Source organism: Labrus mixtus, chromosome 9 (genome assembly GCF_963584025.1).
Source record: "Labrus mixtus chromosome 9, fLabMix1.1, whole genome shotgun sequence".
Taxonomy (NCBI): Eukaryota; Metazoa; Chordata; class Actinopteri; order Labriformes; family Labridae; genus Labrus; species Labrus mixtus.
Window position 1 is genome coordinate 6,831,325 of NC_083620.1, and position 17,013 is coordinate 6,848,337.

The window sequence follows — 17,013 nt, forward strand, 5'->3', positions numbered from 1 at the left end:
TAAAGAGCTAATAGTGCGGTATTACCCTTCGAGAATATTACGCTCCCAGAATGCAGTCCAGCTCGTGGTACTTACAGTCTCTAAATGTACTATGGAAGGTAGAGTCTTAATTTATCAGGACCCTCTCCTTTGGAATCTTCTACCAGTCAGGGTCTTGGTGGCAGACACACTCTGTATTTTAAAAAATAGACTTAAAACATTCCTTTTTGATAAAGCTTATAGTTAGGGCTGGTGCAGGTATAGACCAGCTCCTAGTTATGCTGCTATAGGCTTAGACTACCGAGGGAACTGTCTCCCTCTCTCTCTCTCTCTCTGTGCATTCACATCATATTGGAGGTTGCTATCTATAAATCGTATTTAATGAGCACATATTTTCCTGTAAGCTTCTGAGCTCTCAGGTCCTTTAGGTACCTCTGAATTGTTGGTGAGCACGGCCTGCTGCTATAGACCCCTCCCCCCTTCCTTGCCAGCAGCCCAGGAGGCCTTGTCTTAGCAGCAGAAGCAAGGCTGTCAAGTAGACGGAGCTCCCCAAACGTTCAGCAAGGTGATCTGGCAGTACAACCACACAACGTCCCTGATTCCCAGCCACCACCATCGGACTGTGTCCTCCCATTACCACCACCTCGTCCAGGGTTAGGGTTAGACTCAAGCTTTATGAATACATACCCGTCTCTGATTTAAACAAAATACTTTTATTTAACCTTTGAACAGCTTCTTCTTTTTTTTTTTTTTTTTTCTAGCTGTATGGATGCAGCTTATTTTAATGCTGCAGATAAAGTCCTGATTATGAAGGAGGGTTAAATGTCTATCTGATCTTTGGCTTAAAAATCAGGGATTGGTGATCCATGCTCTTTTGTTCATGCATTAAATGTACACATGGAGGCAAGCTGCAGAACATTCGGCACATATGGGGGACACACTAGAACAAGATGTGGATCGGTTTTCAACCCTTTCTACTTTCAATTTAGTTTTTTGGACCACTTCATGACCCCTTCCCACACTTTATTATTCATGTTCATGGTATTAACTGTTTTCAAACTAATGTTTAGTGTGGAGAATGATTGCACACTTCAGTGTAGGATAGCATGTGATACGTTTTTGAAAATTAAAGAAACCATTCTGAGTTATCTTTTTTTTTATGACCCAGTTCGTTACTGAGATCATTGCTAAAAACAACTCATTAAAACATTTAAAGTTATTATGACTGATACCATCTCCAGAATAGTGCAAAAATCAGCATACATAATTCTGCATAAATTAATGTGCCTATTTAAGACACCATTAACATTTGGTCAAAGATGTTATAACAATTTAATTAACTGGATGTACACAGGCCTTGTGATTAACAAATAACTGGACAGAAAAATAATGATGTTGATTATAATATAGAATTCAATGTTAAAATTTAATTTAATTATTCAGTCTTCATAGCGTTTGAAAATGGGAAAACTGTCATATTAAAAAAGTATAGGTGCCCCGGGAAATGCAGCAATAACTGGCTCTGCATAATCCACAGAAGATGCAGAAAGGAAAATGAAGGGGAGATTTTGAAAATCCATCATCCGAGTTTCATTGAAAAAAGGCAAATAGTATCATCTGAACCTGCTTTTTATGCAAAAATAATACACGAGGACATAACTATGTAAGAGTATACACATTTATGGTTGAGGAATGTTTTCAGGTTTACAATGAGGTAAAAGCATTTCTTAAACTTCTTAAAGCTGTGTCATTTAAGAGATACATTCATGGTTGAAGAATTTGGGCTAAATATTTCCAGTGTGATGATACAATAGAAACACTTTTTGAAGCTGGGATAAAACAAGGCATAAATAATTGGGTTCAAGGTTGAATTAAAGTAGCCCAACCAAACAAATGTTTCAAAGACAGCAACTGGTGTGCTAAAGCCATTGTATGCATCACCTACTGAATTTAAAAAAAATGGCATCCAACAGAAGATGAATGCACCGAGCACAATTCCCAAAGTCTTTGCAGCCTTGTGCTCAGATTGTTTAATGACCCAAATTCTTCCTCTGTCCTTTGAAGAATGTTTCACATCTCCAATCTTTTGTAAATGCTCTTTAGCAACAATAAATATTTGAGTGTACAGGCAAACCATTACAATACAGGGAAAGAAAAAGACAATAATGCTGTCCAGGATTCCCCAAAGGTGGTTAAAGAGAAGGTAACAACTTCCAAGGCAATTAATTGATTCTATGTAATCCTCCAACCCAGCAACATTTGCTTTTGAGTAAAGCAATCCAAACGAGAAGACAGCAGCCAATGCCCAGCTGCAACATACCATAATCCAGGCCACTGGCATTGTGATCTTCATGGAATAATGCAGAGGATCGCATATTGCTTGCTGTCTGTCTACAGCGATGCAAATGAGATGGAAGATAGAAAGAGTGGTAAGAAACATATCAAAACTGGAGTGCAACTGACAGAAGACTTCCCCGTAAAACCAGCAGCCATGAACAGTTCTGATGGCACTGAAAGGCATCACAATAACACCAACTAGTAGATCAACCAGAGCAAGAGATAAAATAAGCACATTGGTAGGATTATGCAACTGCTTGAAATGGCTAATTGACACAATGACAACCGTGTTTCCTAAAATGGTTATACCCATGCCTAAAGCGAACAACAAAAAGAGGGCAAACTTGGTCCCCACACTGAACTGTGTCCTAACACATGATACATTAAAGCCTGGAAAACAGTAATGCTCTGCAGAAAGGCCACCACTCATCATATATCCTTAGACACAAAGACCTCAGAGACAACCCAACAGACAGTGGGCGATGAGACAAACATGCTGAAGTCTTAATGTAACTGAAAACATGGTTGCAAAGCCACCCACCAATCATGTGATTCACTGTGCCAAAAAGTGTAATAGTGACAATGTATTATTCATTTTTAAATGATAGATTCAGTAGCTTTTTCCTAAAAAGTCAAATATACAAATTTACAAAAGTAGTACCACTCAATAATCACTAATGGGCATCCATTCATGTCGGGTGGTGACTGTGTACGAAGAGACTCTGTCCTCTTCCTGTATTTTGATGTTTTGTTTCTTGTTAGTTTTGGTTGCCAATGGGACTTTTCCTGGCAGGGAGCTTGTGTGCTTCCCTCAAAGACAGCCTTCAGGTTAGTTCAGGAGTGGACACAATTCAGCCATTGAGCGCTTTTCAAACCGGCGAATATGACAGACGTGGTCATATAGCAAAGAAGACTAAATCTATTCATAGTGAAGTGAAACGCATGTTCAGGGTCTTTGCTGTCAGAAATTTATTTATTCCTTGTTTTTTCCCCGGCTTAAGAAATGCTTTTACATCATTGTAAACCGGAACATTTGAAATGCTTCATTATTATTTTTGCATTGTTGTGTTCAGATGATACCATTTGACTTTTTTCAATGGAGCTCACAAGATGTCTATTAAAATCGTCATTTTGTGTCATCGGAAGCTGTTGCGGTTAGCGGGGGTGAAACTACAACGCTAGTTCCTCATATTTTCCACCACTGAAGCTACAGACCTATCACAGATCAGTGGGTCGGCTCAGGCCGGCTCGAGCTGGGGCGGACTGGTAGTGTCGGTGCTCTCACTGTTTGTCTATGGACACAGACATAGAGTCTGTTTTCTGCCAGGAATTTCCAAGATCAATTCTGGAAGAAATCTCGGAATCAGTTGAGGAAATGGCCTTATGTGTTGAAGTAAATATGTCTGTAAATGTTTTTATTACTATATTTCTACTGCTATACTGTATATTTTGGAGAAACTGTAACGATCGAATTTCCCTCTGGGATTAATAAAGTATTTCTGATACTGATTCGGACCTTAGTGTGAGTGGCCTGCGGTGCTGTGCATTCTAGGATTTGGTGTCTTTCATCCACATGAGCCAAAAAGACACTTGCCTTTTGCCTTTTCTCGGCCAAGAAGGCACCAACTTTAAAATTTATTTCACATTTCTACTACATATATGACCCAATGTCAATACAGATTCATGTTTCAACGGGTGAAGTATCCCTTTAAGGTGGTACAATGTCTGCCCCTTTCATCTTTCCCTTTCCCTACGCACATTCACAAAATATATGGATGCTGCTTTCATTCCTCTGGGGACAAGTGGCATTCGGGTATTCAACTACCTAGACAACTGATTTGTTTTTACCCCATCAAAATTTCTGGCACATAGGCACACAGCAGAGGTGTTGGCTCATTAGGTGTTGCTCGGGCTACATCTTGATGTTGAAAAAAGCCATCTATACACCCCCAAATCAGGCTGGGGCGCTGTCTGGGAGCGTAGGTCTGTTTTGGGTCACTGGGGTCATGCATATGAACCTCCTCAAGATCGAGGCGTTTTACATGGCTCTGCGACACTTTCTACCTGTTTTACAAGGGAGGCAAGTTATGTTGAGAATGGACAGCATGGCAGTGGTGTCTTACATCAACATGCATGCAAGAGCTCTTTGGCTACTTTGAGGGCACAGTCTAAGGGCTTTCTAACGTTCTGTCCTCCACACCTTTCTGCTGAGGATGTATGGCTTCACAATCTGTGCCCAGTGAGGGTTCTTGGGCACTATGTTGACTGTACAAAGTATTTTCAAACGTCTGATGTATGTTTTGTGAAGCACGGAGCCTCTACGATGGGCAGAAGTCTCTGACTCTAAACACTGTCTGGTCCATTGGATAGTTAATATGATCTACGTGGCTAATGTGTGGATACTAGATTGATTGATTGATTGATTGATTGATTGATTGATTGATTGATTAAATTTATTTCAGACATATCAAATAAAATCAAACATATCAAAAATACAAAACAAAATGAAAAGCACGAAAATACAATAAACAAAAAACAATGTTCAATTTATTTCACAAAAAAAGAAAAAGAAAATTACATATATTCAATTGATATGCCTGAAAAAGGAGTAGGAAGAAGTATAGAGTTCTAGAGTGGACACCCCTTCCAGGCTCTCAGCGCATTCCACATATACAATGTTATACATTGCTTTTCTAGTCTATCTTCTGACTACTCAAGGTGCTTTTACACTGCATGTCACACCTACCCATTCACACCCATTCACACATTGATGGCAGAGGTTGCTATGTGGTGAGACCATCAGAAGAAACTAATCCCATTCATACGCCGAGGATGAATTCAGGGTTAAGTGTCTTGCCCAAGGACACATCGGACATGTTGTTGCAGGAGCTGGGTATTCGAACCCTCGACCTTCCGGTTGAGAGACGACGACTCTACCAACTGAGCCACAGCCGCCCTAGGTGTGCACTGCTGCTGGCTGGGCATCCTCATCAATCTTTGCCAGGTTCTACAGATTAAACCTGGCTTCATCCATTATGTCCTTCTCTGTCCTTGTTGCAGCAGATGGTTGAGTTTTCATGTTTCCCTACTTGGGTCGTCCTTTTGTTGGCATTCCAAGCGGAGATACATGCTCATGAATAGCATGTTCATTTTGGCCCTTGCTTTCAAGGGAATTTTGTTTTCACAAACGTTATCATCTGTTGAAAATAAATGTATTGAGTTCAACTGATTGTGTTCTGTTGTTTTATGAAAATTGACAGACTCTGTATGGACTTTGACCTGTGTCAAAGGGAAAATGGCTTTTTTATAATTACAAAGGTCAGAGGACTCAAATTGATGCAGATCTTTATTCAAGCGTGGTCACCGCAAATTAGTCCTCGTCTCATCCTTGCTGCCTCACAGTTTCCATGAGAATCTTTTTTTTTTAGTTGAGTGGCTGAAATGTGATATCATACAAATTAAATCCTCAAAGATTACATTTTGCAGCACATCTATCATATCAAAGTTTCCAGTTAACTAACCATACATGAACTCAATATTCATCCTAGAACTCTTTGCATGAATGCAAGATTATATACTTTTTTAACAGTTTTACTGAACTGCTTGACTTGATGTTTATATTATATGTTTTTGCTCATATTGTTAATTAAGCTTTATACACCTTATAATGCAGCTACTTTTAATGCTCCTGGTAAAGGCATCATTATGAAAGTTAGTCAAATAATCAGCTCTATTTCTAAGGCTTCAAGACAATTTTAAAATAATTGTCTATTAAATCATGTATTAAGCACTCAAGGCTGAAAAAAACATCTGATCTTTGGCTTCAAAATCAGGTTTATAGATGTCAGAGAATGCTTTTTTTTGTTCCTGTATTAAATGTACACATGGAAGCAAGCTGCAGAACATCTCGCATAGACAGGAGGCAAACTAGTACAAGATGTGGACCTTTAATCAACCCTTTGCACTTTCAATAAAAGGTCAAGTTTTTATTTACCACTTCAAATGTTTTAGCCCACATGTTTAATATTAAGATTGATTGATTTTTTGCTATTCTTTTTTTATTATCCAGTAATGTCAGTTTGAAAAAAAAAAAAATAATAATAATAATAATTAAAGTAGTGATACAATGTAAGCATCATCAGAAAAGTGCACAAAGCAGCAGAAAAGGAAATTCTGCATTGAATAAACCAGCCTATATAATGTAACATTAACCTTTGGTCAAATGATTTTATAAATTTGTCTTTACTGTCTGTGGACAGTAAAATAATAATATTATTTTATACACTACCAGTCAAAAGTTTGGACACACAAAAGTAACAGTATTATCAATAACACAGTATACTATATGATTACAATATAGCTACTGTAAGCTCTATATCGGGCATACGACTGATATTTATTTGTATTATTTTCCACATGTAAGAAAAAAAGTATTAAAATTATAAAAATAAAACATTTTATATCAGTTTTGTTTTGGAAAGAAATGCATACACTTCACTTTTTCTATTTATATAAGAAACACGTCAAACATTTCAGCATAAGCCTTTAGATCAAAATGTCTTTAAGATAATGACATGCATTTCAATCAAATGTGTCCAAGCATTTGAAAATGTAGCATTAACTGGCTCTCTATAATCCATAGAAGATGCAGAAAGGAAAATTAATGGGACATTGTGTCTTTCAAGTTTCATTAAAAAAGGCAACCGGTATCATCTGAACATGCCCTTTATGCAAAAATAAGCAAGACAGAAATACTGAAACTTGTTGTCATAACTGTGTCAGAGTATGCACCTTTATGGATGAAGAATTGGGGCTAAATATTTGTAGGTTAACAATGAGGTAAAAGCATTTCCTAAACCAAGGATAAAATAAGGCATAGATAATTGGGTTCAAGGTTGAATTAAAGTAGCCCAACCAAACAAATGTTTCAAAGACAGCAACTGGTGTGCTAAAGCCAGTATATGCATCTGCTATTGAATTTAGAAAAAAAGGCATCCAGCAGAAGATGAAAGAACCAAGCACGATTCCTAGAGTCTTTGCAGCCTTGTGCTCAGATTGTTTAACAAAGCGAATTTTCCCTCTCTCATTTGAAGAATTTTTCATATCTCCAATCTTTCGAACGTGATCTCTAGCAACAATGAATATTTTAGTGTACAGGCAAACCATTACAATACAAGGAAAGAAAAAGGCAATAATGCTGTCCAGGATTCCCCAAAGGTGGTTATAGAGAAGGTTACAGCTGCCAAGGCAGTAAATTGATTCTATGTAATCCTCCAACCCAGCAACATTTGCCTTTGAGTAAAGTAGTCCAAAAGAGTAGACAGCAGCCAGTGCCCAGCTGCAACATACCATAATCCAGGCCACTGGCATTGTAATCTTCATCGAATAATGCAGAGGATCGCATATAGCTTCGTGTCTGTCTACAGCGATGCAAATTAGATGGAAGATAGAGACACTAGTAAGAAACATATCAAAGCTGGAGTGCAACTGACAGAAGACTTCCCCATAAAACCAGCAGCCACGAACAGTTCTGATGGCACTGAAAGGCATCACAATAACACCAACTAGTAGATCAACCAGAGCAAGAGATAAAATAAGCACATTGGTAGAATTATGCAGCTGCTTGAAATGGCCAATTGACACAATGACAACAGTGTTTCCTAAAATTGTAATCAGCATGCCTAAAGAAAACAACAAATAGAGGATGAATTTGGTCCCCACACTGAACTGTGTCAGGACACAAGAGGCATTAGACTCAGGAAAACAGAATTGCTCCTGAGAAAGTCCAACTACCATCATGAACTAAAAACATATACCAATACATTAACTGAGATAAAGAGGCATGTGCTGGGGAAGTATGTAGAGAGGCTATCTCGGTCTTGTAATAAAAAATACAGTGTCTTAGCGCCGCCTACCCTGTGTCACATATTTGGCCATCCAATCGAAAGTTCTTTGGACAATGAAAATCATGAATAAACAGTCTGCACACACTATTCAATTTGGGAAAATTAGTTAAAAAGTAGTCAGGAATTTTACAGTTTACCAAAGTAAAATTCTTTGTGTGTTTAAGCATAACTGGCAAATAAAGCTGATTCTTATTCTGATTCATTTATTGTTATATAAAGTATTACATTAAAAAAATATGCCATACATCTTGAAAAATAGAAAATATACTGTATATATATTCAAGGCATGATTGGTGGGTGGGTAAACACTGCTATAAGTTGTATATATCCGCTGAGCACATGCAAATCATGTGTGGCCTTGTATGTGTTAAATCAAAATGTTCAGACTGGTTGAAACATAAAATCCATTTGGTTCGCTTTCAGACTATTTACAATTGCTCCCACCATATTGGAAGATTACTGGAGGTTATATTACTGGCTGAACAGAGAACATCAACATCGAAACTGACTGGATGCATAGAGCATCCAGTCAGTTTCAAAATGAAACACAATCAACAGACTTCTGTTCATTATCCTATCACGTTATCAACATAATGCCAAAACAGGCACCAAATTCACAGCAAATCGATCATGGAAAGACAAAGTAACCTGTTTTTCGCACGTTGTTTTCTTTATTACCGTGCAACCTTGTAGTTGTCCTGTGATCTTCTGAGCCTGCGAGTGCTCATGACTGTGGTTACCTTTCAGATACAGACCCAGTAGGTCAGGCAGTGCCGTCAGATTGAGCAAAACCCTGGAGGAAATGGAACAGGGATCTCGTGGATAGAACTCGTTATTGCTGTACAGCAATTAACTTTTATTGGGAATATTGACACCCGCTCTGTCATGTGGAGGAGGCAGTGTCACTTGGTCAGTGAGCGTGTAGATCTGCCTCGCTCTGCTATTCAAGTGTCAAAGGGAAACATGTAGAATTCCGGGATTCAATCTGAGCTGTTGTATATCACAAATCTCTTTTACGTTACTTTTATCTACCTACCACCGTGGTTGGCAGGTTGAGCTATCGGTGGCATCAATGTTGCCCCATGTGTGCACAACAACCAAATGTGTGTAATTAAAACATGATGACGGTGTTGCAAAAATCTATTTCATGGCAGAACGTTATACAAGTGACAGTATTGACATGGGTTTACTATTCGACCCCAACTCAGAGTAAAGCTTTGTTTCCTTTATATCAAAATGAGCCTGCAGAGGGTGTTATGATCTGATTTATCCCAAGTGCCCTCCTTTGGAAGTTTTCCAGGAACATTGAACCAATAGGACAACCCTGGTTGATCCTAGAACAAGCTAGGATGAAGTTATCCCATCTGGCGAGGGAACATCTTGGAATACTCCAGTAGTAGCTTGAAAACATTGCTGGAAAGATATACAATTGTCTAACTGCCCTGACCTGCTTTTATGTGATATGGATGAATGAATAAATGCACTTTAAAAAAAAATATATATATATTTATTTTTGGGCTCTTTGTGCCTTTAATGGATAGATAGGACAGTGGCTATAGAGAATGGGTAATGACATGCGGGAAATGAGCCACAGGCTGGATTTGAACCTGGGCCACACTAACCACTGCGCCACCAGCGCCCCAATAAATGCACATTTGACAAGTGTTTTCAAACTACGTTCTTGGAAAATCAGACCTTGGTGAGAAAAGGGCAGTTAGACCATGACTGACATTAATGAAATCTGGCACTCAAACGTTGTCCAATTTGATAGAATATATTCCCCAGTTATAATTTAATGTTAAGATCCAACCATATCATCTTCCTAGAAAAAATGTCCCACTGGTAGTCTTAACTTATAGCAACAAAGCTAAGTGCAGGTCCATGTCAGGCCTGTGTCAGCCCTATCTATAAACATTACTGAAAGGGAATGTTTTCAGCCTACTCTTAATGTAGAGGATGTCTTCCTCCCAGGACCAAACTGGAAGATGGTTCATCAGAAAGTAGGCTTTTAATTGAATGCTCAATGAATGCCAGGGCTAACCGGGCCTGAGCACGTTTACCTCTTGTACACACTATAAGCACAGATCAGAACACTCACACTAGTCAAACAAACTGGACTTTAGGGTTGAAGCATGCTTGGGCACGGTACAGATTGCCTAGCATGAGTGTGCCCTAAGACTGCACTATGAGCGCCGTAGATCTGTAAGATATGATGGCGCCTGCCCATCAATCGCTTTGGAAGTGAGTTAAAGATTTTAAAGTCAAAAACCCTGCTTAGAAATCAAAAATGCTTTTGCTTTTTCAGACAGGATGTGCCTGATTTTAGCAGTTATGCAAGTCAAAAAACAATTACTATAATGTATTTTTCTGTGAAAGTTGAAGGATCATAGCCTTGTCTATACAATGGTGGTAGAGGCAGGTTGATGCCATTTAGGGATAATTCAAAAAGTCTCTCAGCTGTTTAGGCCACAACACATTAACATATTTAAAACATGCATTTAGTTTTGGAAACTAAATAATTTGATGCGATTTCTTTAAAAGGGATAATTGAGTATCATCTGCATTGTCATGGTTTAGTTTTGTATATTTGAGTTTCCCGTTTTATCCCAGTGTTGCTTGTTTCCCTTGTGTTAATGTTTTCTAGTGTTGATGGTTTCCTAGTTTTGGATTCAGTGTTTCCTGTTTTATTTTGTCATTTCTTATCCTCGTGTATCTCTGTGTTGTAATGTGTTTAGTTACATTCTTGAGTTCTGTGTGTCTTTAGTGTTTCATGATTCAGTTTGTAGTTGTCCTCAGTGTTTCATGTATTGTATTCCTGCCTCTGTGTTCCTTCCCTCGTGTTGTCATATCATTGTTGTAAGTTCTGAGTAGTTGTCCGTCAATGTCAGAGTTTCAAGTGTTTCCAGTGTTTCCTTGTTTTACCTTTTTTGGATTTTGTTCTTGTAAGTTTTTGTTTTGCATTTTTCCTCTAGCCTTTTTGTTAAAATAAATCGTTTTTGTTAGTTTATTCTGCACTTGGATCCACCTCCTTGTTTTCCCACACCTGTGACATGCATAACAATATAAAAGTCAGCTGTTTCCAGATTATTTAATTTTAAGCCTGGCTGCAGTGCCTGGAGTTTTAAAATCCTTCCCAATTTTGAATTCTGGTAGCATCACACACATAAGGAGAATCTAAACACATGTGAAAATCTTGGCACATCACACACTAACAGGACTTTACAAAGATTATCACCTCATTACCACCTCATGTGACCTCACGTAAACAATGGAGCCTGTGGTTAAATCAGGATTATAATGATTTGTGCTGAGGGAAAGAAAAATTACTGCTTATTACTGTCCCTCGTCTCGCATGGTTATTGTGTAGCCGTTATCAGCAGCCACGTTTACAACTCTCTTCCTGCAGGACTCAGGACTGTGGATTAACATTACTTTCACCAAGGAACAAAGGAACTGATCAGTGATTTAAGTCTCCCTCTCAGACAGGATGTTATGAACTTTTACAACACCTGGAATAAACAATCGAGCGGAAACAGAACACTCTGCTATCTACGAATTGACCCCAAAGACATGAACTGTGAAAGAAACCAGTCTCTGCAAAGTCGTAAAATTGACCATCTGTTGAAGGACTGCTGAAGAGCTGAATTAAACCACAGCTTTCAATTCTGCATCAAATTAACATTTATGTCTTTCTTCATCTAGATATTTGTAATTGTCACATTGAATGTATTATAATCATCTTTTTTAAACTCAAAATCTGATCTTCAGAACAGGAATAAGAGTTATATTATGTTTAATAGGAATTTGATGTGGAGCGCTATAGCCATCTAGTGTTAGAATATCCATGAATACGTAACCTTCATAATTATACATTTAGATGTGTTATAAAGCATACTCTTTGATATTAGCTATAGAAGGTGTTATTTAAAGACACCAACTTCTTTTTCTACTTTATTAATATGTCTTATTAAGAATGCTGACTGTATAACATGGTTTTGTTCACCTACAGGATTGGATTGACTGAGGATGTTCCCAGATGGTGTGATTTTCATCTCAACATGAATCTGATGACGTGAACCTACATCAACGTGGATCTGATAGAAATAATATCGAAATGAATGTATGGTGACGTATATATGTTTAGATTCTTAGTCTTAATCTTATTGAGTAAAGTTGGTTTAGTTTAAACAATTGTCCTCCGGTCAGAATGGGAGTCACCCGTGGGCGGCACCCCTCTTTGCCTGCAGACCCCCCTCCTCTCAGCCAGCAGATAAGAGTTCACACTGAGCTCAGATCTTGGGTTCTTCTTAGTTTTGGTTTCTTGAAGTTTAGAGCTTCAGCTCTTGCTCTCTTCTCTTCGGACTTCGGTCTGAATCACTTCTTTTAAGTTTGTGCCGTAGAGACGAGTCTCTGCCGAACTTTCTTTTTCACGCACAATTTTTGGAACATCAATTCTTTCTGGCTCAAGCAAGGTTTTTGAACTTTCTTCTCCAAAGTCTTTGCTCTTCAATTTTGAACGCCAATTCCTTAATTTGGATTCATCAAGATGGCCATCCGGTTAATCTGAATTGGAAATCGACGTATCAAAAGACTCTTTAATACTTTTCCTGTTGGATCCTCTTGGAGCTTCTGAGACGAAGGCTGAACTGACGTACAATCTCCATCCCAGCTGCATACTCCGACCAAGGTGTCAAGGCATCTAATCTGGCCCGTGGACCTCTCTGGGCCTGAAAAGAATCGCTTGCCAGAGACTGAAACGCGGGACCAGCCGGCGGAGTTCAATTGAACACATCTCACAGTAAGACTGCTGGTGGCAAGGGGCGTTGGAAGATTAAGTCATGAGTCGTGTCTATTCAGAGCCCTCCTTTAAATCCAAATAGAATCCCAAAATTCCTTTATCAACTTTTTCTTTTTGATCATTTTCTGATTAAGTCATTCAAACAATATCGCGTCTTATCTCGTTACTAAATATAAAATGTCACCATACATTATAATTGCATTATCCTGATCATAATAATCCTATTCTTTATCTGTTTCATCTATACATTATTGTTTACCCCTTTTATATTAAATTTTACACATAAAATTCAGGACTTTGTCTGTGTGTTTTCTTGTTTAACATTTCCAGAACTTACTTCTTTAAAGATATGAAACTGACTGATTCATTAATTAACTTATACCATTAAAGTTATTTTCTTCCTTTAACAGGAAGTGGTACCCCTTCTTAAATCCGAGGTTAAATAAAGATATAACATCTTAATAATTTAATTACGCTACAATTGTATTCACACACAACTTCCGCCAGACCCCCTTCATGACGTAATTGTCAAGATGTTAAATTCTAAATATCAAACATTTTTTAAAATGAATTGATCTCAGAGCAGATTGGGGATGTAACAGATCTATTTGAGCCAAATGGCACATTTACAACATCAATTCAGAATCATTTTGCTTGTAAAATAAATACTAACTACCCAAAAACATCATCAGTTCACTCATTGAAAAGTGTTGTCTCTGAAATGTCAGATTTAAAGATGTTACCTGAGGTTAATAATTTAAAAGCCTTTCTGAACCAACTATAAAAGAATGCATATATCATTGGGTTCACAGCAGAATTCAAGAATCCCAACCATACAAGGGTTTCATACAATTTTGGGGGTGTTGAGTAACTAACAAAAGGACTGAGGATGTTACAAACAAAAAATGGAGTCCAAAAGCACAGAAAACCCCCCATTACAATAGCTAGGGTTTTAGTGGCCTTTGTCTGGCTTGTGTTTGATGTTTTTACTGAGTTCACACATCCTGCATTCTGAATGCTGCAAAATTGTCTACATGCTACAAGGTAAATCTTAAGGTAAACACAAAGCATTATTATTCCGGGCAAGTAAAAGTTAGGATAGGATAGGATAGGATAATACTTTATTGATCCCCAGAGGGGAAATTCGGGCTCAGTTAATCACTGAGGAGACAGTACTTGACACTCCACTCAGAAACACAACACATCCTCCTTCACATGCAACATGGTTATAGTAAAACTCTTCAACACCCAAAATATTTAACTTCCAACAGATCAGGAACAGGATCAACACAACATTCACTGATATTTTACTTCTGTAAAGCAGAGGTTGGCAAACAGCGTAGTATCGGTCGACTGAAATGAATAACAGATTCAGAATTGATGCTGTACACAACGTGATATCTGAACTTATTGAGACTTTACAGAAGAAGTCCCCAAAATACCAACAAGTCTCTATAAATCGAATCATTCCAGGAAACATGACTATTATCCCTAAAAGCACGTCAGACATAACCAGAGAGAAAATCAGGTAATTTGTTAGCGTATGGAGCTGCTTAAAATAAGCCACTGAGAAAGTGACCAAAAGGTTTCCACACACTGTTAGGATGATTATGACCCCTAAAATGATGTAGAGGGTAACACGTAGAGGTATGGGATAATTTGACTTCAAACACAAAGTGTTTCTGGACTCAAAGCAGCGTTCTGGCTCCATCTGTTTGAAATGAAACGAGAATTGAACGAAATAGGAATGGATTTTATTGAGAAAAAGAGTAATCGGACTAAAGTTTGGCTTAAAATCAGTGAATCAAAATCAGGTCTCAACTGTCTATTTCTTTTGGTTCATGATTCTGCACACAGCTTAGAACTACTGTAAAACATAAGGTTTAATTAGGCCTACCCCATTGCTAATAGACAGTCTGCTCAATTACAAAAACAAACATTTCCAGACAATAATTTCATCTTCTTAGAAATAAAAGATATGAGGGCAAGTTTACATACTGTACAAATACATACATACAAAAACTAAACATACCTTCCACAGTTAGCAGGACAGTGTGGCCAGCAGAGCATAATCTGCCACATGAGGTCGGCTTTTCTTCTACCAAATGAGCTCTGCCTCTGTAGCCAGTAAAGTCAGAGGTTAAATAAAAGACCTTCAGAAATGGAGGTTGGACAATCTTTCCCAGCAGACAGAAAAAGAGATACAGCAGGTAGTGAATGTCCCTTCACAATTCAACAATGGATTCTTAGCTGAAAGTTTTAAACTTAACTTTTTCAATGATTTGCTGGGAGTTTTAAAAATGGCCGACAGGAGTCACTTTTCTTGGACTAATGGCCCTGACGGCCAATGACAAATTGGACTTGATGTCAGCACCTGTGTATGTGTTTAACAATATTAAATTGTTTGTTTTATTTTTTTATTTTTTTTTACTATTACATGCCACAACAAGTTGCTCCCTGACCTGTCCAACCTGCCCAGTCAGTCTGCATATGCAACCTGTGACAGAGGAGAATTATGGCTCGTAGTCTTAAAGAGATAATCCAGATTGTTATTTAAAGGAGTAATATATAACTCTGACAACAACAGTTACATATGAAACTATGTTTCTATGAATCCAGGATGACTTTAAACACTGAATTGTACCATATCGCGCATGCGCAGGTCGAGTAGCTATAACAACAAAGTCACGTGTGACCCCTGATATCCCCGACTGGTCTATATCTTCAGGTGTCATAGGAGGATCTGTTCCTTCAGAATCTTCTCACAAGACACGATGATTCCAAGTGACCAGAAGCTCTGGTGGTCATCCATGTTTCATAGATGCATACACACCAAACCTTCGTTCTATGGCATCCTTCCCGACCGCCAGAGGCGGTGCTTTAAGCACTGGATGACTCATACCAACATAGTCACGAGGAATCCCCACATACCAACCTCATTGCATTGAATCTGATGAATCTGGTAACAGGACCAGACACAGTGGATGGGGGTTGAGGATGTTCACTCTGTAGAACCTCATGAAGGTGCTAGGCGAGAGCCCAAGAGACTGCAGCACAATTGTCCTCCAGGGGCACCTCTCTCAGGGCTGCCCACGATGTCTAGACACCCCTCGTGAAATGGCACCACATTCCAGAGGGCAGAAGAAGACCGCTGCTTCGAGAAAGCATGACCTCACTTAGGACCACCATGACACACAAATAATTGGTCTCATCCACGCTTACTCAAAGTACCGTTTACATAAGCTCGTAAGGCCCGCACTGGGAAGAGCAATACTGACCTGCTGTTGTCTTTACCTGGTGGACGGTTCAACCGTGCCAGCAGTATCGGCTGATCAAGGTTGGACCTTGAAAGAACCTCAGGCAGAAATGTGGCCTTTGGCCGTAAGGTGACCCCTGAGTCATCTGGGCTCCTCCTCAGACATGTAGGATCTAGAGAGCTCCCCCACTTGCTTTTCTGTAGTAATGGCGAGGAGGAAATCAGCCTTTGCTGATAACCATCTCTGCCAGGGGCTCAAACGGAGGCAAACACAGATTTTCCAGCTCAAGGCGCATAACCCGCATTGTTTGTGAGGTCTGAATGTGAGGTCTGAATTTTAAGTTGTTATATGTCTTCTATTTTATGAAAATTGGGTTTGAGTCTGGGATGTTTTGCAAGTGCTTCGTTATTTTTCGACTCTGAGATCTCTGGAGCTTATTTTTGGACACTTTAATATTAATTTGCTCTGGGTTTGCTGAGGCCTGCTCCTGCTTATGGGCTGTTTGAAGCCTGGAGTTTTTCTGGAATCAGCCTGGTAGTGCATGGCCTAGCACTGGACTGTTTGAACTGTCTGGACTGTTGGAAGCCTTGAGCCATTCTGGAATCTTACCTGGTGATGTATGCTAGCAGCAGCTAGCTTCCACTAGTCCTGCAGCAGCCAGCTCCCACTAGCCCTGCAGCAGCCAGCTTCCACCAATCAACTAGCATCCAACCTCCAGCCACCTGCCTGGCCTGCT

General features: G+C 39.0%; 2 protein-coding genes across 2 annotated transcripts; both read right to left on the reverse strand.

The window, feature by feature from the left end:
• Positions 1 to 1,438: 1,438 nt before the first annotated feature.
• LOC132979865 (trace amine-associated receptor 13c-like) lies at positions 1,439 to 2,770 on the reverse strand. The gene has a single exon (XM_061045700.1). It carries the CDS (start codon positions 2,747 to 2,749, stop codon positions 1,727 to 1,729), a length of 1,023 nt encoding a protein of 340 aa, XP_060901683.1. The 5' UTR covers positions 2,750 to 2,770; the 3' UTR covers positions 1,439 to 1,726.
• Positions 2,771 to 7,083: 4,313 nt separating this feature from the next.
• On the reverse strand, positions 7,084 to 8,139 carry LOC132979926 (trace amine-associated receptor 13c-like). Its single transcript, XM_061045751.1, has one exon. The coding sequence runs from the start codon at positions 8,113 to 8,115 to the stop codon at positions 7,084 to 7,086; it is 1,032 nt and encodes a 343-aa protein (XP_060901734.1). The 5' UTR covers positions 8,116 to 8,139.
• Between the last annotated feature and the right edge of the window lie 8,874 nt (positions 8,140 to 17,013).

Coding starts and splice junctions, on each gene's coding strand:
- LOC132979926 (XM_061045751.1), bottom strand. CDS start 8,115: ATGATGGTAGTTGGACTTTCTCAGGAGCAATTCTGTTTTCCTGAGTCT.
- LOC132979865 (XM_061045700.1), bottom strand. CDS start 2,749: ATGATGAGTGGTGGCCTTTCTGCAGAGCATTACTGTTTTCCAGGCTTT.